The sequence below is a fragment of the Lithobates pipiens genome, unplaced genomic scaffold, assembly GCF_037356315.1.
Source record: "Lithobates pipiens isolate NorthernLeopardFrog02 unplaced genomic scaffold, aLitPip1_a1.2 Scaffold_23, whole genome shotgun sequence".
Taxonomy (NCBI): domain Eukaryota; kingdom Metazoa; phylum Chordata; class Amphibia; order Anura; family Ranidae; genus Lithobates; species Lithobates pipiens.
Window position 1 is genome coordinate 322,750,958 of NW_027507785.1, and position 25,760 is coordinate 322,776,717.

General features: G+C 47.2%; 1 protein-coding gene across 1 annotated transcript in view; it reads right to left on the minus strand.

The window, feature by feature from the left end:
- Positions 1-25,760, minus strand: part of C8A (complement C8 alpha chain) — a 71,769-nt gene that overhangs the window by 40,694 nt on the left and 5,315 nt on the right. Inside the window, exon 2 of the mRNA XM_077450638.1 lies at positions 18,029-18,122. Within this exon, the coding sequence (XP_077306764.1) occupies positions 18,029-18,122 (94 nt within the window). The remainder of the gene's footprint in view (positions 1-18,028; positions 18,123-25,760) is intronic.

The following is a 25,760-nucleotide window of genomic DNA, read 5'->3' on the forward strand; positions in this document are numbered from 1 at the left end:
GGAAAGACTATAGCACAACTGCAAACCTACCAAGACACGGCCGTCCACCTAAACTGACCGGCTGGGCAAGGAGAGCATTCATCAGAGAAGCAGCCAAGAGGTCAATGGTAACTCTGGAGGAGCTGCAGAGATCCACAGCTCAGGGGGGAGAATCTGTCCACAGGACAACTATTAGTCGTCTCTCCACAAATCTGCCCTTTATGGAAGAGTGACAAGAAGAAAGACATTGTTGAAAGAAATCCATAAGAAGTTCTGTTTGCAGTTTGTGAGAAGCCATGTGGGGGACACAGCAAACATGTGGAAGAAGGTGATCTGGTCAGAGGAGACCAAAATTAAACTTTTTGACCTAAAAGCAAAACGCTATGTGTGGAGGAAAACTAACACTGCACATCACCCTGAACACACCATCCCCACCGTGAAACATGGTGGTGGCAGCATCATGGTGTGGGATTCTTTTCTTCAGCAAGGACAGGGAAGCTGGGCAGAGTTGATGAGAAGATGGATGGAGCCAAATACAGGACAATCTTAGAAGAAAATCTGCTAGAGTCTGCAAAAGACTTGAGACCGGGGCGGAGGTTCACCTTCTAGCAGGACAAGGACCCGAAACATCTAGCCAGAGCTACAATGGAATGGTTTACATCAAAGCATATCCATGTGTTAGAATGGACCAGTGAAAGTCCAGACCTAAATCCAACTGAGAGTCTGTGGCAAGACTTGAAAATTGCTGATCACAGACGCTCTCCATCCAATCTGACAGAGCTTGGGATATTTTGCAAAGAAGAAGAATGGGCAGAAATGTCCCTCTCTAGATGTGCAAAGCTGGTAGAGACACCCCCAAAAAGACTTGCAGCTGTAATTGCAGTGAAAGGCGGTTCTGCAAAGTATTGACTCCGGGGGGCGCCATACAAATGTACCCCCCACACTTTTCACATATGTATTTGTAAAACATTTTAAAAACCATTTATCATTTTCCTTCCACTTCACAATTATGTGCCACTTTGTGTTGGTCTATCACATAAAAATCCCAATAAAATACATTTACGTTTTTGGTTGTAACGTGACAAAATGTGGAAAATTTCAAGGAAGTATGAATACTTTTTCAAGGCGCTGTATAATGTTTGGAGGGTTTTACATTATCTTCAGGCCTAAACATCTGCAAAAACAGCTTAGGCAGTGAAAGGGTTAAGTTTGCCAATTAAGAATATCACTAAACTCCGCCCATTTGGCAGCAGCATGTCAGGAAAAACTAAAAATCTATATAAAAAGTTTCTAGCCGAAGTTTGTACAAATTACGAGAAGTTTTGTAGATCACCTTCACACCCCAGTAGAGTGTTTACTTTTCTCCAGAAGAGTTTTTTGTTTTTCTGAAATCGGCGGCTCCGGCGGTGAAATAAATCAGAATAAACGTTCTGTAATTCTTTCTCTCCCTCAATCTCAATTACTTCCATTTGACGTTAATTGAAATCTGTACCAGGTTACGAAAACAATGATAATTACAATAACAGATGCGCCGGATTTAGCACACCAAGCGATAAGTTAATAGTTGCTTAATCATCCGTCCCGCATCTCTGATTTGTTCCGCTTTTCCATTTTCCAAAACGAATATGTTTATTTAGATTTAGTCTACAAGGCTGTAATTAATGAATAATTAGTAGCAGAAGGGAACACTGTATTTAAAGCCCAACTCCAGCTTATCCATAACCCATACTATGCACCAGTTAAAATAAAAATAAAAAAAGCAATACTTTTTGCCTTTGCTGCAATACTCACCTTATATCCATAGCTGTCCCCAGCAGACTTTTGCTTTGCAATCCAGTGCCAGTCCTCTACTGAATAGAATGCCCTCTTGTGAGCCCGGGGCATCAGGGATTTGCCCTCTGGAGGGCCATCATTAAGCTGGACTAACAAGAGAACGTGGCAGAGAGCAGGCCCAGGTAATGCACATGTAGCGGCAGGCTCCTGAAGAGCACACGCTATGTGTTTTTCAAAGTTAAACTTTACCCAAACTGCAGTTTGGTTTGAGTCTATTTGTCTAAATTTGACTTCTGTATCAGTCTGACTGGACTGTGAGATGTTCAGCCTGGCCACAGGGGGGCACTGTCTCTGGTGGCAGGCGTGGAACTATGGTCTGGTCAGGTGCTTAAATTACTCTCTCGGAGTTAGGTCAGTAGGAGTGGCCCTCTCGCTGTGCCCTCTGGGAGAGGGTATTTAAGATGCGGACGTCACAAGGTTCGGGGTTCTGGTCCAGAATGATGTGCTGATTACATGGCCCTTGTCCTCCTGACCAGCCCCCGGGAAGGCTATGGCCTGGGGTGTGGATTCACCCGACTTTAATGCCTCGGGGCTGGCTGGCCCAAGGCAAGGAAACTAAAGGAGGATTCTGAGGTGGTTGGGTGCCGTCTCCGGATCGGGAGAGACCCAGTGTACTTCGAGCATTCCAGGGGAGGACTCTTTAGGGCGCGTACACACGGGCGGATTGTCTGCCCAACTAAGTTCGTCAGACAATCCGACAGACAGTCCGTTCAAAATTTGAATGAACGGACTTGACCACACACGATGAGCAGACAGTCCGCTGAAAGCGTGCGTGATGACGTGTACGGCACGTACGGCGGGACTAGAAAAACGACGTCCTATACACTGCAATGCAACCTTCGGCCGTGTAAATCCTTTCTGAGCATGCGCCATACTTAGTCCGTCCAACTTGCCTACACACGAGCGGACTGTTCGCTGAAACCAAGTTTGGACGGACAAAACCAAGTTTGAACGGACAAAATTACGGAAATTCCGTAAGACTTTGTTCGTCAGACAGTCCGCTGAAAAAGTCCGCTGAAGCCCACACACGAGCGGATTGTCCGCTGAAACACGTGTGTACGCGGCCTTAGAAGGACACCACGTACGGGTTGGTTTTCTTAACAAGAGCCTGGAAGGGCTGAAGTAACCGAGAGAATCCGGTCTTGTGGATATCGCCAAGCAGGCTGAAAGATCCAGATATCCTACAAGTATTCTACAGCTTAGTTTCCCTACATGTTCTGCAACAACGTCGGTGACAAAGACTTAGTTCCTGAGTAATCACCTTGTTGGCTGCTAGGCCTTGTGAGAGAGGGACTGTCCAACCTGAGCGCTCATCCAGCTGCAAATGGCTATTCTCTGGATGCAGTCAAAGTAAGCAAGTTCTCTAACGTTTTTGGACTTTGACATTGAGAGTATCTGAACTTCCTTTTCCAACCCTCTAATCCCAAGTTGCAAGACTTTTCAATGGTTTTTGAAAATAAAATCCATTCAAGTGGATCTATTGTCAGTCTCAAGTTACTGGGCCATCTACCACGGGACATCCCCTAGACGTGTCACAAGGAGAACAGAAGGTAACGGTAAGGCCAAAAATAACCAGCAGCTCCTTCAGGGGTTAGTGCTACACACATGACTACAGTAAGCCCTTGTACACACGGTCGGAGATTCCGACAACCAAATCCGAAACTGTTGCATACACACGGTCAGACAAAGTTGTCGGAAAATCCGATCTTTCAGAACGTGATGACGTTATTTCGTTACAATGGGACTACGTTCAGGCTAGTAGCCAATAGCTTTGATGTAGGAATTTGATCTGAGCATGCGTGGAACTTTGTCCGATCGGAATTCTCTACACATGATCGGAGTATGTCCGATCGGAGCATTTTGTCGGAAAATATTTCCAGCAAGTTGGAAAATTTGGTCCAACGGATATTCCGACGGAAACAGTCCGATGCAGACCACACACAGTCGGAATATCCGATAAAACGGTCCGATAGGACACATTCCGAGGGAATCTCCGACCGTGTGTACAAGGGCTAAGTATTCATTTCCAAGTCCACTTTTGCTATATTTTCCTTTAAGGACATTGAAAGTGCTATATATGCCCCCCAAAAAGTCACGAAAGTATGTAGACCGTATGTAGTATGTCCTTATTTTCTCTGCCAGTTAGCTTCAATCCCAGACAGCGTCAGATTTCAACCCTTTGATTGCCAGTAGCACTAACACACACGCACACACCATACACCTCCCTTACTAGAGTAGTGTTTGAACGGATCAATATACTAGCGTCCCCAGTAGTATAGTGTTCCCAAAAACGTGGCGTTAGCATGATCAGTCCAGACACCTGTCAGCACCTGCGCTTAGCCTCTCTGCCCAGCCCACCCGACCGCATTATAAATAGATCACTGTCACAAAACACAGCACACAAATCTGCAGCATTAGCAGAGTCACGCCTGATTCCTGCTAGCACTAACAGTTAATTTTTTTTGTAGCCAGTCGCTGACGACCAGGTCGCTGACAACCAGGTGCTCTTTTACCTGTGAGTCGCACTAGCTGTGCCTATAAATTTAGTGGCCAAAATGTCCAAACAGAGGTACACTATTGAAGAGACCTACACGTTACTGAGAATGACAGATGAGAGCGAAGGGGAAGCCTCACTGTCAGATTCAGGCTCAGTATACAAACCTGTAGAGAGCAGCCGTACCCTGACAGATATCTCCGATGACAGAGTAATGGTCCCTGCTAAGGTCAGGCATACCCAACCCTGTTGGTGAGGTGCAACAACCAGAGGGCTCTCAAATACAGTAGAGAGCCAGTACTAGTGCTGCTCAACCTTCTGGTGAAGTGGCAAGCACCAGCGGCTAGTACCAGCACTGCAGTAACACTTGGTGATGTGGCGAGTCCCATAAGTGCAGTTCAAGCTGGTGCCGTGACTAGCACAAGTAGTGTCCTGCAGCCACCAAGATTTCAAAGAGAGGATTCCTTCCTGATGCATTTGCAAATCCTGATAGGCAGCCCACCACTTCTGCAGCGCCCGTACTGCCCCCATTCACTGGCCAACCTGGAATTAACAGCGGATTTTAGCACCCTTGACTTTTACAAGCTGTTTTTCACTGAAGATCTGTACAGATCTATTGTGGACCAAAGCAATTCACACGCTGGTCAATTTAACGCCGCAAATCCAAATTTGACCCTTGCCAGAGAATTTGGCTGGAAACCTATAACGGTTCCCAAATGTAAGACCTTTCTGGGCCTATCCCTCCTCATGGGCATTACTAAAAAGAGTGAGTTGCAGTCATATTTGTCCACTGTCCCAATTCACCATATGCCCATGTTCTCTGCTTACATGACCAGGACTAGATATAAGCAAATCTTACGGTTCATCCACTTCAACGACAATGAACTCTGTCGTCCTCAGGGTGACACTGAGGTGACCCTGAATATGATCCGCTCCACAAAATTTGGTCCCTTGTAAACCACTCCAATCAACAATTTGCAGCCTTGTTTATTCCCAATCAAGTTGTCTGCGTTGATGAGGCCCTGATTACGTTTTCTGGCCGCCTTGCTTTAAAACCATTTCTCCCCAGCAAACGTACCAGATATGGGGTCCAGATGTATAAGCTCTGTGACAGGCCACAGGCTATACATATAGTATTATGATTTATGATTGAAAGGTTAGCAATCTGGAGCCGTGTGACCGCTCAGACTACATAGGGAGCAGCGGTAAGATTGTTTGGGACTTGGTGTCACCCTTATTCAGAAAGGGGTACCACTTGTATGTGGACAATTATTACACAAGCGTGCCACTTTTTAGTCACCTTTTTAATTCTGGAATTGGCGCATATGGCACTGTGCAATCTTCCCCCAATGCCGACTTATACGAGGGAGAGAACCTGCTTGAGATATAATAAATTGCTTGCAGTGAAGTGGAGGCACACATGGAATGTTTTCGTTCTGTCTTCCATTCACGCAGACACAGCAGTCCAAATTCCAATGGCGACCGGCGTTGAGAAGCCCCTTCGTGTCCACGAATACAACCTTATTATGGGAGGCGTGGACTTCAATGACCAGTAGATGGCGCTATACTTAATTGCCCGTAAGACCAGACAATGGTATAAAAAAGTGTCTGTATACTTATTCCAATTGGCTCTGCTGAACGCTTATGTGCTATACAAAGCCTCAGGAAGAACTGGATCCTTTTTAAAATTCCACGAAGAGATCATCACAGCCCTTCTGTTTCCAGACTTCCCAATGCAAATGCAGAGAGCCGGCTGTATGAGAGGCACTTTCCGGATGTCCTCTGTGGTACCTCTACCCAATGAACGCCCCAAAGAAGATGCCGTGTCTAGAAAACACGTATATAGGTGTGACACACGCTTTTGTTGTCCCTCCTGTCCTGACCAACCTGGTCTCTGCATCTGTGACTGTTTTCGTCGCTACCACACACTAGTGGAGTATTAGCATAGGGTACAGCACAATCCTAGGGCACACTATCACACAGGGTCTCGGAGGATATTAGATAGCCATTGCGTTTTTAGAAACCCTAAGCTGGAACTTTTATAGTTACAATCAAAGTGTAAAAAACATTTTAAAAAACATAAAATAAAAATGGAAAAATAAAAAAGCCTAAAATAGTTATTGTTTTATTGTTCTCTCTCTATTGTTCTGATCTGTTTTACTGTATTTTATGCTTAACTGTAATGCTTTATTGTTACTGTGTTTAATCATCTTTGCTTTGCAGGTATGGCCTACTGTTTTATTGTTAACCATTATTTGATTTGCAGGTACGCCATTCAGTTGCAGCATTGGTTTATTTATTTTGACAGCAACAGGGTTTGCTCTCACTATACATAAATCCGTGACTCCAGCGCTGTGGGGGGTGATTTCACCAGCACAGTTAAAAAAAAAAGAGCATATATGCTGAAGCATGGGGGCAGGGGTGGACATTAGGGGCAGATTGCCCCTATGCTTCGGCATATATTTTTATTTTCCTTTCTTGGCAGAGATTTCTTCATCCACATCGATCGAGCCACGGGCTGAATGAAAATAAAAGAACTGTGCATGTATGCCCATCATTAGAAGTGGGTGGATGCAGGGCGGTATTCTAATGGTGGGCATACCACCGATCAATCGATGTGAATGGAGGAATCTGTTAGGTTCACCTTTTTCATTTAACCCACAGGCTGCATGGAAAAAAATGGGATTTTTATATACAGCTTACCTGTAAAATCCTTTTCTTGAGAGTACATCACGGGACACAGGAGCTTCATTACATAGTGGGTTATATAGGCACCTCTGGTGATTGGACACTGGTTGACCCTAATTAAAGAGAATTCCTCCCCTATATAACCCCTCCCATTTGGGAGGCACCTCAGTTTTGTAGCAAAGCAATAAGGAACCACGTAAAACCCAAGAGGGGCGGGAGCCCTGTGTCCCGTGATGTACTCTCAAGAAAAGGATTTTACAGGTAAGCTGTATATAAAAATCCTATTTTCTTGATCATACATCACGGGACACAGGAGCTTCGTTACATAGCAATGCTCAGGTTGAGGGGAGGGAGACACAGATCATAAATATAGACCGCCAGGGACCTGAGGACCTAAACTGCAGCCTGCAGTACACTGCGCCCGAAGGCGATATCCTCTTGCCCTCTGACATCCACCTGATAGAATCTGGTGAATGTGTGGACTGATGACCAAGTCGCAGCCTTACAGATCTGAGCCAGGGAGGCCTGGTGATGCACTGCCCAAGAAGCACTGATAGCCCTAGTAGAGTGCGCTTTCACCTGAAAAGGAGGAATCTTCCCCTTTAAGTTATAGGCCTGAGAAATAACCTGTCTGATCCACCTTGAGAGAGTGGACTTTGAAGCTGCCTGACCCCTTCTAGGGCCTTCTGGCAGAATAAATAAACAGTCAGTTTTCCTTATCTGAGCAGTTGCTTGAAGATAAAGACTGATTGCTCTAACCACATCTAAAGTGTGTAAGGACTCTTCCTCTATGGACTGAGGATTTGGAAAAAAGGATGGTAGGATTATATCCTGATTCAGATGGAAACCTGAAACCACCTTAGGTAGAAAGGACCCGTTGGGACGCATAACCACCCGGTCCTTATGGATAATTAAATAGGGCTCTTTACAGGAAAGAGCTGCCAATTCTGATACCCTTCTAGCCGTGGATATGGCTATTAGAAAGACCAGCTTCTTTGTCAAGAGAGCTAAAGAAGCCAGATGCAGAGGTTCAAATGGTTGGGCCTCTAAGGCCGAGAGAACCAAATTCAGATCCCATGGGCATACCGGAGGTTTGACTGGCGGTTTTATCCGCATAGCCCCCTGGATAAAAGCCCGTACTAGGGAGTGTGATGCAAGCGGTCTTTGAAAAAAAGACCGATAGGGCCGAAATCTGCACCTTGATGGTGCTTATGGCCAAATTCATTTCAAGGCCTGATTGGAGAAAGGCCAAGATTCTGCTAATGACATACCTTCTAGGATGCCATCTCCTGGGTTCACACCAGGAAACATATGTCCTCCAGATCTTGTAATAGATACGCCTGGAGGCCGGCTTTCTGGCATTGACCAGAGTGGAAAGGACTGGCCCCGAAAGACCACGGTCTCTCAAAATGTGGGTCTCAGCAGCCAGACCGTCAAATTCAGACTGCGTAAAGCAGGATGGTAAATTGGACCCTGTGAGAGCAGATCTGGCCGGAGAGGGAGGGTCCATGGCCTGCCCACTGCCAACTTCATGATTTCTGCAAACCATGGTCGCCTGAGCCAAGCCGAGGCCACTAAAAGGACCGACTTCGACTCCCTCTTGACCCTTCCCAGGAACCACGATAGCAGCGGGCTCGGGGGGAAGGCATAGATCAGATTGTACTGATCCCAGGGAACCGTCAGAGCATCTGACCCATGAGCAAGTGCATCTCTTGTCCTTGACACAAAGTTGTCCAGTTTCCTGTTGAATCTGGACGCAAACAGATCCACGTCTGGAGTGCCCCACTTGTGACATATGTCTTGAAACACATCGGGGTGCAGAGCCCATTCTCCTGGGCACAACTGCTGGCGGCTGAGAAAATCCGCCTGCCAATTCTCCACTCCTGGGATGAAGACTGCAGAGAGGCACGGAACATGCTCCTCTGCCCAGACAAGTATGCGATTCACCTCCTTTTGGGCCACCAGACTTCTGGTACCGCCCTGGTGATTGATATAAGCCACTGCGGTGGCATTGTCGGACTGAATCCGAACTGGGAAACCTCGCAGTCTGTGAGACCACTCTAAGAGTACCATGTAAACTGCCCGAATCTCCAAGATATTTATGGGCAGCAGACTTTCGGTCGCAGACCATTTTCCCTGCGAGCATGTTCCCTCCAATACGGCTCTCCAGCCTGTCAGGCTGGCATCCGTTGTGACAATCTTCCATGAGAGGGGAAGAAAAGTTTTGCCTTTTAGCAAATTTCTGGTTTGTAACCACCAGACAAGACTTTTGCGTGCCCGGGGGGATAAACGCATAGGAAGATCCAGGGATTGGGGCTTCCTGTTCCAAATCGCAAGGATGCATCTTTGCAGGGGCCTTGAGTGGAACTGGGCGAATGGGACGGCCTCGAATGAGGCGACCATCTTTCCCAACAGTCTCATACATAGGCGAATGGAGGAAGATCTGCTGCCCAAAATCAGGCGCACCAGATCTCCAATGGCCAAGGCCTTTGGCCCTGGAAGGAACACCTTGCCCTGAGCGGTGTCTATAATCAGACCCAGGTAATCCAACCTGGTGGTCGGTTGCAAAGACGACTTTTCTAGGTTTATAATCCAACCTAGGCGGCCCAGATGTTCTAGCGTTCTGGTGACGCTGCGACTTAGGCACGTTGTAGTTCTCTCTACGAGAAGCAGGTCGTCTGGGTAAGCCATGACGGCTATGCCCTGAACTCTTAAGAGGGTCTAGAATCTTCGTGAAGACTCGGGGGGCCGTAGCTAGGCCGAACGGCAGGGCCACAAATTGAAAATGGCGCTGCTCTACCGCGAACCTTAGAAACTTCTGGTGTGCGGGAAATATTGGCACATGGAGATATGCATCTTTGATATCTATTGATGCCATGAATTCTCCTCCTTGCAGGGAGGAGACCACAGTGCGGATTGACTGCATCCGGAAGGTCTGGATGTGTAGAAACTGGTTTAAGTTTCTCAGATCCAAGATAGGTCTGACACTTCCGTTTGGTTTTGGAACGGTGAAGAGATTCGAATAAAAACCTGAACCCTGATCTTTCGGGCTCACTTCTACTATCACACCTTGGGATAGTAACTGATCTAAGGCCAGGAATAGCGGTTTCTGCTTTATCGGATCCTTGGGGATCCTTGACCTTAGAAAACGAGAAGGTGGAATCTTCTGAAACTCTAGCCTGTAGCCCAGAGATACCGAAGAGATCACCCATTTGTCCTGAATCTCCTCCCGCCAGGCGCCTGCAAACTGCAGGAGCCTTCCCCCCACTCGGCCGAGCGGGGGCGCCCCTTCACAAGGAGGTCTTGGAGGTCTGCTTGGCAGGCTTCCGCCCCCAAGTCCTTTTCTGTCCCTGGGCTCGGCCCTGAGGCTTTCCAGCAGCGGAGGGCTGGGAAGGCCGTCGCCACTGTTTAGAGCTTGATGCTTCGGGAGAAAGAGTATGCCTGAATGAAGGACGTTTACTCTTTTTGACTGGAAGGAGTGTAGATTTACCTCCCGAAATATTTTGGACGAATTTATCTAATTCTTCTCCAAACAAACGCTCCCCTTTAAATGGGAACCCAGCCAAATGCTTCTTGCATGACATTTCAGCAGCCCAATTTTTTAGCCATAGAGCCCTACGCATGTGTACCAACATGAGGGATAAACGTGATGCTTGTTGGACAGAATCCAAAATCGCATCAACTATGAAACACAAGATGTGAGGCATCTCTGCATATTTCTCTACTTCCTCACTGGGGAGGAGTTCAAACATTTGTTTAACCTGTTCCCAGGGCTGGTGCAAGGATTTTTGGCACCCTAGGCGAAACCTCATTTTGCCGCCCCCCATTGGCCCCGCCCCTGACTCCACCCCCAGCATACCGCTTCACCAGCGCTCAACAATTCCGCCTCACCAGTGCCCATAAATTGCAGACTTGGGGGGACATTTGGCAGATCAGTCAACATAATTGATATATATACACTCACATTTTAAAATTAAATGTCATGGTCATCACATTCACATAATGTTATTCTCATTAAGGCCCCTTTTACTCTGGGGCGGTGCGGGCGTCGGCGGCAAAGCGCTGCTATTTTTAGCAGTGATTTACCATTGTTTTAGCGGCGGTCTGCGTTTAACGGCCGAAAAAGGGTTAAAACCGCCCACAAAGCGCCGCTGCAGTGGCGCTTTGCCGGCGGTATAGCTGTGCTCCCCCATTGATTTCAATAGGTAGGAGCGGTTTCACCACTCCAAATATGCGGCTAGCAGGACTTTTTTCACCGTCCTGCTAGTGCACCGCTCCAGTGTGAAAACCCTCAGGCTTTCACACTGGAGTGAAAGGGGCCGATTTTTTCAGGCGCTAATAGAGAGAAAGCAACAGTTTTTTGCTTACCTCACGGTCACACCAGTAACCTGTTGCTGGCACCAACTGTATTTGCCAGCCTGTGTACCTGCCTCGTGTGGAGTGGTGCCTCTTCTCTTCCTGTTCCAGCTAGCCCAGGCTGCGCGCACCTGACCCCAAGCTCAGAGAGTGGCCTTCAAGTGCCACACCGCCGACGTCGCCCTGCTGTATCCCATGATGATGCATGCTGCATCCATCCTCCATCCATCCTCTATTCCAGGAGAGCGTGGGGGTGGGGCCAGGGGTGCTGTGCTATCAAAAGACACCTGTTATCATGTCACAGAGGACTGAGGGGGAGAACGGCTGCTGCTGCTGTGCCTGTGTTATCATCATGAGTAATGTCACAGACCGTCGGACTGACAGAGAATGGAGGGGGGGCGGCTGCTGTGCCTGTGTGTTATCATCATGACGACCCCCCCCCCCACTCTCTGTCAGTCCGATGATCTGTGACATACTCATGATAACACACAGGCACAGCAGCCGTCCGCCCCCCCCCTCCACTCTCTGTCAGTCCGATGATGATCTGTGACATACTCATGAGAACACACAGGCACAGCAGTCGTCTGCCCCCCCCCCCCCCCCTCTCCTCCACTCTCTGTCAGTCTGATGATCTGTGACATATAACTCATGAGAACACACAGGCACAGCAGCCGTCCGCCCCCCCCCCCCCCCCCCTCCTCCACTCTCTGTTAGTCCGATGAACTTATGATTCATCAGCTGCTGCGTGTCATCATCATCATGGCTAATGTGACATAGAGCGGACAGAAACAGACTGACAGAGAGCGGATCGGAGGAGGGGGGGCGGATCGGAGGAGGAGGGGCGGATCGGCGAGGTGATACTTTAACAGAAGAGAGGATTACTGTACTGGAAAGCCAGAGCGGAGCGGGGCGGGGCGGGGTGGGAGGGCGGATGGCGCTGTTGCTTGGCACTGGCACAGTAGTAGTTGCAGCAAGGACAGTGCAGCCAGCCAGGAATAAAATAACCAGCGGCCGGGCGCCCTAGGCGGCAGTGCGCCCCAGGCGGTTGCCTAGTCCGCCTAGTGGTAGCGCCGGCCCTGCCTGTTCCTTAAGGAACTGACACAACCCCACGGCTGCGACTGTAGGTTGCACCACAGCGCCGGCCATGGAAAAGGAGGCTTTTAACAAGGTTTCCAGTCTTTTGTCAGCTGGATCCTTAAATACCTGCGCATTATCCAAAGGACAAGTTAGGTTTTTATTCACACAAGAGATAGCCGCATCGACAGATGGGGCCCCCCATTTCTTGGTGAAACTTTCCTCCATAGGATAATGCATGGAAAACCTCTTGGGAGGAGTAAACAGTTTATCGGGATGTCCCCAGTCCTCATATTTCAAGTCACCCATTAAAGGATGAATTGGGAAGGAACAAGCAGTCTGTGGGGCTTTCCTGACTCCCAGGGAAGAGACAGAGGATGTAGCGACTTCAGTAGCTGGCATTCTGAACGTGGTACGCACCAATTCAGTATAATACTGCACCTGCTTTCTGAGTGCCTGGGAGGAGGGGACTAACTCCTCTTCCTCTGACTCATCCGACTGCTCATGATCCCTATCCAAAGATAGGGATCTCTCCTCATTTTCAGAGCAACTGTCTGAGAGAGGGATTTCAGCAGAGGGAGGGGATCTACCCCTTTTTCTGCTATCTTTTAGGGAAGCAGAAATAAAATTTCATTATCCTCCCTTCAAAACCCTCCAATGTAGCCCTAAGGGAGTCCTCAGTGACATAGACCGGGGCTGCGACATTAGGAGAGGCTGCAAAGCCTGAAAGGGGCACTGACTCGTCTTGAGATGCAGGCTCCAGTCTTGCAGAGGGGGATGGTAACTTGCATGCACTTTTGGAACCCCTGGACCTAGGCGGTGATTTGCCAGTGCTTTTATTACCTGCCCCTGAAACCCTCTTACGAGGAGACATAGTACTGAGCTACAAAGCAGAGGTACTAGTACAAATGCAATCACTTGCTGTGCTTAAAGTCTCACAATAAATCAATATATGCTTAACTGCACAACCTGATGCTGAGTAGGTGTCTTAAGGTTTGCCTGGATCCAATCCCACGGATGCTTACAGCCCACAGCTCCTGTGTCTCACCTTACAGTCCCCTGACGCTCTGGGCTTTTAAAAACGGCCGTTTGGCGCCTGCACTGCAGCATTGAGCACACTAATCGTGCACAGCTGGCAACCACACCCCCCCTCCTCCATCAGGCCCGGAACGCGCTCGACGCACGTGCACGAGGACCGCGGGATCCGGGGGGGGAGGAGTACCCAAAGGGAGCAACGTGGGACCCCTGATCTGCGTGGGACCCCTTTTTTACTTTAACTGTGGCAGGAACTGCAAGGAGACGTGAGTAGCTGGACGAACCAGGCTTTCACTGAGCGTGTTTGTATTGAAAGGCATGTAAGTATGCATCAGGCTGCTCTTACTCCCTCAAGTGGTGAAAACCAGGTAAGACATACAACTACTCATAATGAAGAAATCCATTCATATATTTAAATATATAGGATGACTTCCCTTACCTGTTCCCCGCCGCAGGAATTGCTGATCTCAGACCAATTCCAGCCTTCACCCATCACGGCGGGTATTGTTAGCCAACCTTCAGGCGTATCTGGGGTTCTTACGAAAAGATCCTCCTACCTGGGCCATGTAAAAAGCTCTGCCAGAAACTTACGGGCGCCCTGAGTCAACAGTACCCCAAGTCTGGTTGTCCCAGAGCCCAGTCTTCCAATGGAGAGGACTTACAGGCAGAACCTCGTTTCTTCGGCAGACGAGGCCCGGGTACCATACCATCTTGGGAGTCAAATATCGGCCCGAGGTATGGATCCGGTTTGTTGTAGCCCTTCGGCCCTCGCCGGGACCCGCATAGAGCTAAGTTTTACGTGACCATCGACCAGACACTGGCGAAAAAACTGAGGTGCCTCCCAAATGGGAGGGGTTATATAGGGGAGGAATTCTCTTTAATTAGGGTCAACCAGTGTCCAATCACCAGAGGTGCCTATTTAACCCACTATGTAATGAAGCTCCTGTGTCCCGTGATGTATGATCAAGAAAAGAACATTACAATATATGCCCAACAAGGACCAGCGACGTACTGTTTTGTTGCTGGACTTTGAGTGGTTATACCAGAATGATGCCTGCAGGTTTAGGTATCATCTTGGTATCGTTTTTTCAGCTGGCGGTCGACTTTCATGTAAAAACAATCCTAGTGGCTAATTAGCCTTTTAGGAGCAGTGGGAGGAAACGTTTTTCATGGTTTTCTCGGGCTCTCCTGTCCTCCTGGGAACCCGAGAATGCAGCTGGTAGTTCCACCAGCTGACCATAGAGCTGATCGGAGACTAGAACGGCTCCAATCATCTCTATGGCCTTTAGAAACCGGAAGCTATGAGCATTTCATGACTTCAGTTTCGCCGGATATAAATAGAGCCATTCGGAAATTGGGAAAGCATGTTATCACATCAATCTTGGTGTGGTCAGATGGTTTAAGGGCTGAGGAGAGATCTAACAGACCCCAATTTTTTCAAAAAAAGAGTACCTGTCACTACATATTGCTATCATAGGGAATATTTACATTTCCTGTGATAACAATAAAAATGATAAAAAAAAATAAAAATTAAAGGGACAGTGTATAAATAAAATAAAAAGCGAAATTCATTAAAAAAAAATGTAATAAATGAAAGCACCCCTGTTCCCACATGCACAAAGGTGAACGCAAGCATTGGTCTTGTGTTGTATGTAAACAGTAATTGCACCATGCATGTGAGGTATCACTGTGAACGTCAGATCGAGGGCAGTAATCAAGGTCGAGATCGGGGGGAAGTAAATATTGCAGTAGAACGGCTCTGTAAATCTAAAGTGGTAAACTGTAAAGGCTTTTAAATATGTATATAGTTTGTCGCGGCTGCACGGGTGTGCATAATTTTAAAGCATGTCGTGTTTGGTATCTATGTACTCAACATAAGATTGTCTTTTATATTTTATCAAGCATTTTGGCAATATAATGTGTTTTTGTGCATTAAGATTCAAAATTACCCCATTACCCCTTTTTGGAAAGTGTAGAGTCCATGGAATATTTTATATTTTGCCACAAGTTTCGGAGGAAAAAAAAAATGTTCACACAAAGTTGTCACTAAACAATCTATTGCTCAAACATGCCATTGGGTATAGTGGAACTACACCCCAAAATACGTTCTGCTGAGTACGGAGATACCTCATATGTGAGACTTTTTGGGAGCCAAGCCCTGTAGAGGACCCCGAAAAACCAAGCAGCGCCTTCAGGATTTCTAATGACGCATACACATGATCACTTTCCAGCGGACCAGAGTCCGTCGGACAATTCGATCGTGTGTGGGCTCCAGCTGACTTTTTCTTCCCAAAAGTCTGGCGGACCTAGAAATAAAACTGGCTTCAAATCTTTCCGATGGACTAGAGTCCGGTCGAAAAATCCAGTCGTCTGTGTGCTAGTCCGATGGACTAAAACCGACGCTAGGGCAGCTATTGGCTACTGGCTATGAACTTCCTTATTCTACATCAGTGATATGCAATAAGCGGACCTCCAGCTGTTGCAAAACTACAAGTCCCATCATGCTCTGCCTCTGGGTGTCATGTTTGTGGCTGTCAGAGTCTTGCTATGCCTCATGGGACTTGTAGTTCTGCAACAGCTGGAGGTCCGCTAATTGCATATCCCTGTTCTACGTCATCACGTTCAAATCAGTCTGACTTTTGGAGTGATCGTGTGTGGCCAAGTCCGTTCGTTTGAAAGTCCAGCGGACCTCAGCTGAAAAGTCTGTTGGATTGTCCGCTGGACCAAGTCTGGTCGTGTGTACGTGGCATAAGTGTGCAAAATTGGGATTTCACTCCTCACTGCCTATCACAGTTTTGGAGGCCGTGAAATGTCCAGATAGCACAACCCCCCCCCCCCCCCCCCCCCAAATAACCCAATTTTGGAAAATAGACACCCCAAGGTATTTACTGAGAGGCATGGTTAGTATTTTGCAGATCTCATTTGTTTTGGAAAATGAAGAAAGAAAAGAAAAACATATTTTTTTCCTTTTTTCCAAACTTTGTGACAAAAAAGCGAAATCTGCAAAATACTCACCATACCTCTCAGCAGATAGCTTGGGGTGTCTACTTTCCAAAATGGGGTCATTTGGGGGAGTTTTGTGCCATCTGGCCAATTCACGGCCTCCAAAACTGTGATAGCTAGGCAGTGAGGAGTGAGATGTACGCAATTAGAAAGCCTGAAGGTGATGCTTGGTTTTCGGTGTTATGTACGTGGTTAGACTGCCAAAAAGTTCCACACATCTTGTATCCCTTTACTCAGGAAAAGCAGCAGAGCAAAAGCAGCTATCTGACAGTTCACTAGAGTTTTCCCGTGGCTCTCTGTATCCTTATACCTGCTTATATAGGCCTCGTGGTACCCCTGTCAGCGTGGTACCCCTGAAGGCACTGGTGTCCGGGTCTCCCGGACACAGCATTCAAAACCAGGACTGCCTGGGTCAACATCGGACAGATGGCAACCCTAGTTAATGGGCCAACATGTGGATGCCCCTGGGAATGAGCGGGTTGAACAGGCACAGCCAGGAAGGTGGAGGGGTCCGGTCTCTGGCCCCCATCCTCACATTGACGTGTGCAAATTGGGCTGAGAAACACGTTTAGGCCTGATTTACACCTATGCAGGTTGTACTTTGCATATTGCAGGTGCATGTTGCGTTTTTCAATACATGGCTTTTCATCCATTGAAGTCTATGGAACAAAAAATCTGAAAAAAAGTCCCTGGCTCTTTCCATAAAATACTCCGGTGGGAACTACACTCATAGGAAAGCATGTTAAATGGACTGTAGTGTGTTTCTGCAAAATTGAAAATGCACTAAAAAATGCATAGGTGTGAACCAGGCCTTACCCTGGAGATCAGTACAGCTTGTCGGGTGACCAGGTTGCTCACTTTGACCATGCACAAGGCAGCTTGGACCCTCTGCCTACAAGCTTGCTAGATTTGCTTGGAATGAAGACGTTGAGTAAGGGTCAGTTCGCACTGCTGCAATCGATGTTGATCTGATTCTCAGTGTGATTGTAAAGGAAATTTGTAAGTTCTGTATATAATTGTATTCTATTTTGTATGTATTGCACACTGCCCTTACTGTGCACACGGTACTAATAATGTTTTCATTACATATTTGCATTCTTTTGAGTCCTGATTAGAATTAGCCAGCCTATGTTACGTCCCTTGTTACCATACAAGTACAGTTGTAATATTAATGTGTTACCTACGTAATCATGTGTATAAAAACCTTCAATTGTGTCATGATAAAGCAAAAAAGTTATATGGAAAGATGCTGAGCATATCTTTTGTGTCTGTTCCCTACTGCAATAGTTATTTGGAACCACTAATCAATATGAGGATAGGAATTGCCTATCTACAAAATGGCCAGGACACGATCATGTAGTGTAGCTTTGCTGTTCTATGGGGCAGTGTGAACAGAGCCTAAAAGAGCACCTAGAATGAAGACAATCAAAAAGTCCAGGTTTGGATGGGCTGTGGAAGGGTTACAACCCCTGTCTGCAATGGGACCACCAACAAGGGAAGTTCAATCATCTGTCCAGAATAGTGTATTAAAAAAAATGAATCCTCGGATAATAAAACAAGTCTTACTTTGCTACCCTGGCATGGAAAGCACTGAGTCCAGTCAGACCACGGACCGAGCCGGCAGTCTACGGGTGTGGGAGTGTCTGCGCTTCTGGATGATCTGGTGGATAAAACATAAAGAAGAAGAATACAGCAATCTGATCCAGGAACAATTTTTATTCAGGTTTAGTTAGCATCTTATTGAGTATGACTTCTCAGGGTTTCAGAATTACTGCCTTCCCAGGTTCTCAGGGCTACTCCATCCCCAAGCAGACACGATACCGAAGATAGAGACAGCAGACATACTACAGGAAATGGTTAGAGACTGCAGACATGATACGAGAGATGGTCAGAGATGGCAGAAATGATACAGGAGATCGTCAGAGCCTGCAGACATACTACAGGAGATGGTCAGAGCCTGCAGACATGATACAGGAGATGGCCAGAGACTGCAGACATGATACAGGAGATGCTCAGAGCCTGCAGACATGATACAGGAGATGCTCAGAGCATGCAGACATGATACAGGAGATGGTCAGAGACTGCAGACATGATACAGGAGATGGTCAGAGACTGCAGACATGATACAGGAGATGGTCAGAGCCTGCAGACATGATACAGGAGATGGTCAGAGACTGCAGACATGATACAGGAGATGGCCAGAGACTGCAGACATGATACAGGAGATGGTCAGAGACTGCAGACATACTACAGGAGATGGTCAGAGACTACAGACATGATACAAGAGATGGTCAGAGACTGCAGACATGATAAAGGAGATGGTCAGAGACTGCAGACACGATAAAGGAGATGGTCAGAGACTACAGATATGATACAGGAGATGTTCAGAAACTGCAGACATGATACAAGAGATGGTCAGAGACTACAGACATACTACAGGAGATGGTCAGAGACTGCAGGTATGATAAGGGAGATTGTCAAAGACTGCAGACATGATACAGGAGATTGTCAAAGACTGCAGACATGATACAGGAGATGGTCAGAGACTGCAGACATGATACAGGAAATTGTCAAAGACTGCAGACATGATACAGGAGATGGTCAAAGACTGCAGACATGATACAGGAGATGGTCAAAGACTGCAGACATGATACAAGAGGTGGTCAGAGACTGCAGACACGATACCGGTGATGGTCAGAGACTGCAGACATGATACAGGAGATGGTCAGAGACTGCAGACATGATACAGGTGATGATCAGAGGCTACATACATGATGCAGGAGATGGTCACAGACTACAGACATGATAGAGGAGATGGTCAGGGACTGCAGACATGATACAGGAGATGGTCAGAGACTATAGACATGATACAGGAGATGGTCAGAGGCTGCAGACATACTACAGAGATGGTCAACGACTACAGATATACTACAGAGATGGTCAGAGACTGCAGAAATAGTACAGGAGTTGGTAACAGACTGAAGATAAGTTTGAAGAGACATTTTATATTCTTGTCAGTACGATTCACTAAAAAAATGTCATAGAAAACATAATACAGCATATAAAGAATCATAAGTGTGAAAGAAATAAACCAAACAGTATAACTTCCAATGGACATTTTTCTGCTCTGGCCCTGAGTACCTAGGCAGGGAAAACACTAAAGCCGCGTACACACGGGCGGACTGTCTGGCCAACTTAGGCCGCGTACATACGGGCGGACTGTCTGCCCAACTAAGTCCGTCAGACAATCCGACAGACAGTCCGTCCTACTTTGCGAATGAACGGACTTGACCACACACGATGAACAGACAGTCCGCCGAAAGCTTGCGCGATGACGTGTACAGCACGTACGATGGGACTAGAAATACGACGTCCAATACACTGCAATGCAACCTTCGGCCGTGTAAATCCTTTCTGAGCATGCGCCATACTTAGTCCGTCCAACTAGCCTACTCACGAGCGGACTGTCCGCTGAAACCAAGTTTGGACGGACAATATTACGGAAATTCCGAAAGACTTAGTCCGCCAGACTGTCCGCTGAAAAAGTCCGCTGAAGCCCACACACGAGCGGATTGTCTGCTGAAACACGTTTCAGCGGACCAAGTCCGTCAGACAGTCCGCCCGTGTGTACGCGGCCTTAGTCCGCCGAAACACATTTCAGCGGACAGTCCGCTCGTGTGTGGGCTTCAGCTGACTTTTTCAGCGTGCAGTCTGGCGGACTTAGTCTTTCGGAATTTCCGTAATACTGTCCGTCAGACTTTGGTTTCAGCGGACAGTCTGCTCGTGAGTAGGCTAGTTGGACGGACTAAGAATGGCGCATGCCCAGAAAGGATTTACACGGCGGAAGGGTGCTTTGCTGTGCCTTGGACTTCCTATTTCTAGTCCCGTCGTACGTGCTGTACACGTCATCGCGCAAGCTTTCGACGGACTGTTTGTGTATCCGTGTGTGGTCAAGTCCGTTCATTCAAAAGTAGGACGGACTGTCCGTCGGATTGTCTGACGGACTAAGTTGGCCAGACAGTCCGCCCTTGTGTACGCGGCTTAACAATTGACTAATGGGGTCCAAGGGCCACACAATAAGGGCCACAGGTTGGGCCCCAGAACTTTATCAGATGGCAATTTGTATTCAGTCATTTTACAATAAACAGATCGCCGTTCATCAAGAGGAACCGTCAGAAGCGAATGATATTCGAGCATATAGAACAAGTCAGCCGTTAAAATGTTTCTATACAATTTTTGTTGTTTGCTCCTATAAAGCGCGCGGTACATCTGTTCATGGGATAATCCAGCAATGCTCTATCGGTTCTGAAAGGTAAACAGACTAATAACAACAAATGTTTAGAACTCATCGCTGTCCCCGAGGAGTCCAAGAGCCGCCATATACAGTATGAAGATGTAAAGCAAATGTTTGCTCCCTGTCTCGTGTGTTATGAACAATTGTCATTTTGTAAAATACTCTTTTTACATTTCTTCATCCTTTTTTCTCATCTCTGTGCTGCTGATCTCCTTCAGCCTCTTTTAGCCACTTCCTGTCTATAGGGGCTCCCTCCATCATCAGCTGCCCATCATTACTCGGTACCAACTTCCTGACAGTGACAACGATGGACCCCGCCCACATCACGTGTGTCGGCAAGACTGTTTGTAGTTTTATATCAGGACCACATGTCACAGGGTGACAACGCAGGAGCACAAATAACTACTTCCTGTCCGGGGGCCAATTCTGACTTTTTTATTTTTATTTTTTTCTATAAAATCACTTAGAACTCCAAATCATGGTATATTTGTTGAGCAGAGGCCATTGAAAATAAAATGGTTTAGTTTCTTATGACACACGATATTTGGGCAGCGGTTTATCAAATGCAAATTTTCAGGAAAAAATGAAATTTTGTGAACACAAACACAATATAATGGCTGATTTTTTTGTTGAACGTAAAAGATGATGTTACAGCAAATAAATAGATACCTAACACTAACACACATTAAATTACGCACACCCTGGGAACAGCGACCAATTATGGTGCCTAAAATTCTCTAAAGGGTGGCGCCCTTTGCAGGTTACCAGTTTAGATTTAGGCTCAATTCACATCTATGCATGTTGCTTTTTGAGCGTTTCTGCAGTGCTCTTTGCGGCGCTTGCCACGTTTTTGGACATGCGTTTTTACCACGATTTTACCACAATTTGCGTTTTGTGTTTTTTTTTTTTTTTTACACTGGATATAGTTGGTTGCTAAGGAGGGGGCCGGGAAGCCGGTCGCCGCATCCTTAAAGCGGGACTGCACTGCGGAAAAAAATATTAAAAGCCAGCAGCTACAAATACTACAGCTGCTGACTTTTAATAAATGGACACTCACCTGTCCCGGGGTCCAGCGATGCCGGCAGCCGAGGCCGATCGATCGCTCGGCTCTCGGCTGCTGCCGCCACCATTCTAGGTGAGGGAATCAGGAAGTGAAGCGAATCGGCTTCACTTCCCGGTTCCCTACTGCGCATGCGCGAGTCACGCAGCGCAATAGGAATTGTCCGCGCTGTCTCTGAGACCCGTGTGTGTCCCAGCAGACAGCGCGGCAGGACAGGAAATGGTGTAGACTCCCACGGGAGTCTATGCCTGGAAGTGGGTGTAAATACCTGTCTTTGACAGGTATCTCCACCCCCCTCCCCCCTGTAAGGTGCCAATTGTGACACCGGAGGGGGGGAGGGTTCTGATCAGCGGAGGTTCCACTTTAGGGTTGAACCCCGCTTTAACAACCGATGAGTCATTAGTTGTCAGCGGGCTTCCCCCTCAAAAAAAAGGATTGGCAGCTAAAAAAAAAAAACAACAACGTGGGTCGTCCCCCCCCCCCCCCCCCGGGTCCATACCAGGTCCTTGGGTCTTTTATGGATTCAGAGGGGATCCCATGCCAAAATGTTAAGAAAAATGGCGCGGGTGTCCTCCCAAGATCCATACCAGACCCTTATACGAGCATGCGTCCCGGCCGGTCAGGAAAGAGAGGGGACGAGCGAGCGGACCCCCCCCCCCCCGAACCATACCAGGTCGCATGCCCTCAACATGGGGGGATTGGTGCTTTGGGGCAGGGGGGCTCTGTGCCCCCACCCCAAAGCACCTTGCCCCCAAGGCCTCTTACCGACAACCCTTGCCCAGTGGTTGTCGGGGTCTGCGGGTGGGGGGGCTTATAGGAATATGGAAGCTCCATTTAACAAGGGGGCCACCAGATCCCGCCCCCCCCATGTGAATGAGCATGGGGTACATTGTACCCCTACCCATTCACCAAAAAAAAAAGTAGTGTAGTGTTAGGTCAGTAGCCAGTTTTTGACAAGTTTTAGACAAGTCTTTTATTAAAAATCTTCTTCTCCGCTTCTTCCTCCGCTTCTTCCTCCATCTTCTCCTGCATCTTCATCCTCCGGTTTTCTAATTTTCCCCCTGCTTCCCCCTCTGTCGCCGCTCCAGTTGACGACCCTCCTCCGATGCTGCCTCCCGCTGATCTGTCGGCGCCGATGTCCTGAATTTCTTAAATAACGGTGGGGGCGTGGCAATCGGATTACGTCATCCAGCGGCCACACCCCCCCTGTGACATCACGGACCCATCATGCCCGATGGAGGTGATGTCACAAGGGGGCGTGGCCTCCAGATGACGCAATCTGATTGGCACGCCCCTATCGTTATTTAAGAAATGCAGGACATCGGCGCGGACAGATCAGCGGGACGCAGCATCGGAGGAGGGTTGTCGGCTGGAGCGGCGACAGAGGAAGAAGAACACTGGACAAAGAAGACAGAAGAAGCAGGGGGAGAAGGAGAAGACAGGAGGATGGAGATGCAGAAGAAGATGGAGGAAGAAGCGGAGAAGAAGAAAAAGATTTTTAATAAAAGACTTGTCAAAAACTGTCTACTGACTTTTTTAACACTACACTACATTTTTTGGTGAATGGGTAGGGGTACAATGTACCCCATAATCATTAACATAGGGGGGGCTGGGATCCGGGGTCCCCCTTGTTAAAGGGGGCTTCCAGATTCCGATAATCCCCCCCGCCCGCAGACCCCGACAACCACCAGGCAAGGGTTGTCGGGAAGAGGCCCTTGTCCCCATCAACATGGGGGCAAGGTGCTTTGGTGTAGGTGGCACAGAGCCCCCCTTGCCCCAAAGTACCCACCCCCCTCCCATGTTGAGGGCATGTGGCCTGGTATGGTTCAGGAGAGGTTGCACTCGCTCATCCCCTCTCTTTCCTGACCTGCCGGGCTGCATGATTTTGGGGGAACCCCCATGCCATTTAAAAAAAAAAAATTAGTGTGAGGGTCCCCTCCGAATCCATACTAGACCCAAGGACCTGGGGGGTGACCCCATGCTATTTTTTTTCACAATTTTTTTTTTTAGCTGGCATTTTTTTTTTTTTTACATTGAGCTGGAAGCCAGCATACAGCTGATGACTCATCGATTGTTAAGGACGTGGTGGCCGGCTTCCTGGCCCTCTCATTAGCAACCAGCTATATACAGTGTAAAAAAAAAAAAAAAAAAAAACGCAAATCATGGCAAAATCACGATAGAAACGTGGTACTTGGATGCGGGTCCATTGAATTCTGTTCCATGCAAAGTTCTGCATTTTTGCGGGGAAAAAAGTCCCCGACCCTTTCCAAAAACGCAGAGGCACAAAATGCATTTCTACAAAATGCAAAATGCATCAAAAAATGCATTATGCCGCGTACACACGAGCGGATTGTATGGCGTACTTAGTCCGTCATACAATCCGACGGACAGTCCGTCATACTTTCCACTGAACGGACTTGACCACACACGGATACACAAACAGTCCGTCGAAAGCTTGCGCGATGACGTGTACAGCACGTACGACGGGACTAGAAATAGGAAGTCCAAGATACAGCAATGCAACCTTCCGCCGTGTAAATCCTTTCTGGGCATGCGCCATTCTTAGTCCGTCGGACTAGCCTACTGACGAGCGGATTGTCCGCTGAAACCAAAGTACGACGGACAGATTTTTGGAAAATCCGAAATTCTAAGTACTCCGGACTGCAAGCTGAAAAAGTCCGCTGAAGCCCACACACGAGCGGACTGTCCACTGAAATGTGTTTCAACGGACTAAGTACGCCATACAGTCCGCCCGTGTGTACGCGGCATAAGTGTTAGTTTTTTTTTTTTTTTACACTGTGTTTTTCGTTTTTTTTTTTTTTTTATCACTTTTATTGCTATCACAAGGAATGTCTTTATAGAGAGATCTGCACTTAAAAGCATCTGATCACAGCAAGATCAGTTGGGTTTTTACAAGTTAAAGAGGACCTGTCTACATAAGGGGGGAACCGGAAGTGAGGAAATACTCGTCGTTTCCAGTTTCTCATACCAGAGAGATGATCAGGGAAGATATAGTCCCCGGTGGGACGGGAGAGCCCAGAGAGACACCAGATGGCGGCAGGAGGGTAGAGGACACCCTTCCATCACTTGTAAAAGCAATCCAGCAGCTAATTAACCACTAGGATTGCTTTTAAATACAATACATTTGTATCTCTCTCTAAGCAATCTCTTCCCCTATCCCCTGGCTGATCAATGTTTATAAACAGTGTTTCTTTTTATCTCTCTATTTTATGTATGATTAATGTTTATAAACAATGTTACTTTGTATCTCTCTATTTCCCCAGCTGATAAATGTTTATTAGCAATGTTATTCTGTATCTCTCTATCTCCTCTCTGATCAATGTTTACAAACAATGTTACGTTGTATCTCTCTTTCTCCTGTCTGATCAATGTTTATAAACAATGTTACTTTGTATCTCTCTGTCCCCTGACTGATCAATGTTTACAAACAATGGTATTTTGTATCTCTTTATCTCCTGTCTGATCAATGTTTATAAACAATGTTACGTTGTATCTCTCTATCTCCTGCCCGATCAATGTTTATAAACAATGTTACTTTGTATCTCATTATCTCCTGCCCGATCAATGTTTATAAACATTGTTACTTTGTACGTCTATCTTCAATCTGAACAATGTTTATAAACAATGTTACTTTGTAGCTCTCTATCTCCTGCATGATCAATGTTTATAAACAAGCAACCACCCAATTCAGTCCTAGATTCCACGGTGGGATGGGAGAGCCCAAATAGTCAACAGAGGGCAGCAGGAGGGGGTGTAGGGGCTTTCCACTGCTTGTAAAAGCAATCCAGCAGCTAATTTTCCACTCCGATTAGTTTTACATAAAACAGCATCGCCGGTTGAAAAAAACAATATCAGAATAATGCCTGTGGCTGCAGGCATCATCCTGGAATACCACTTTACACCGGCAATGTAAATGTATGTTA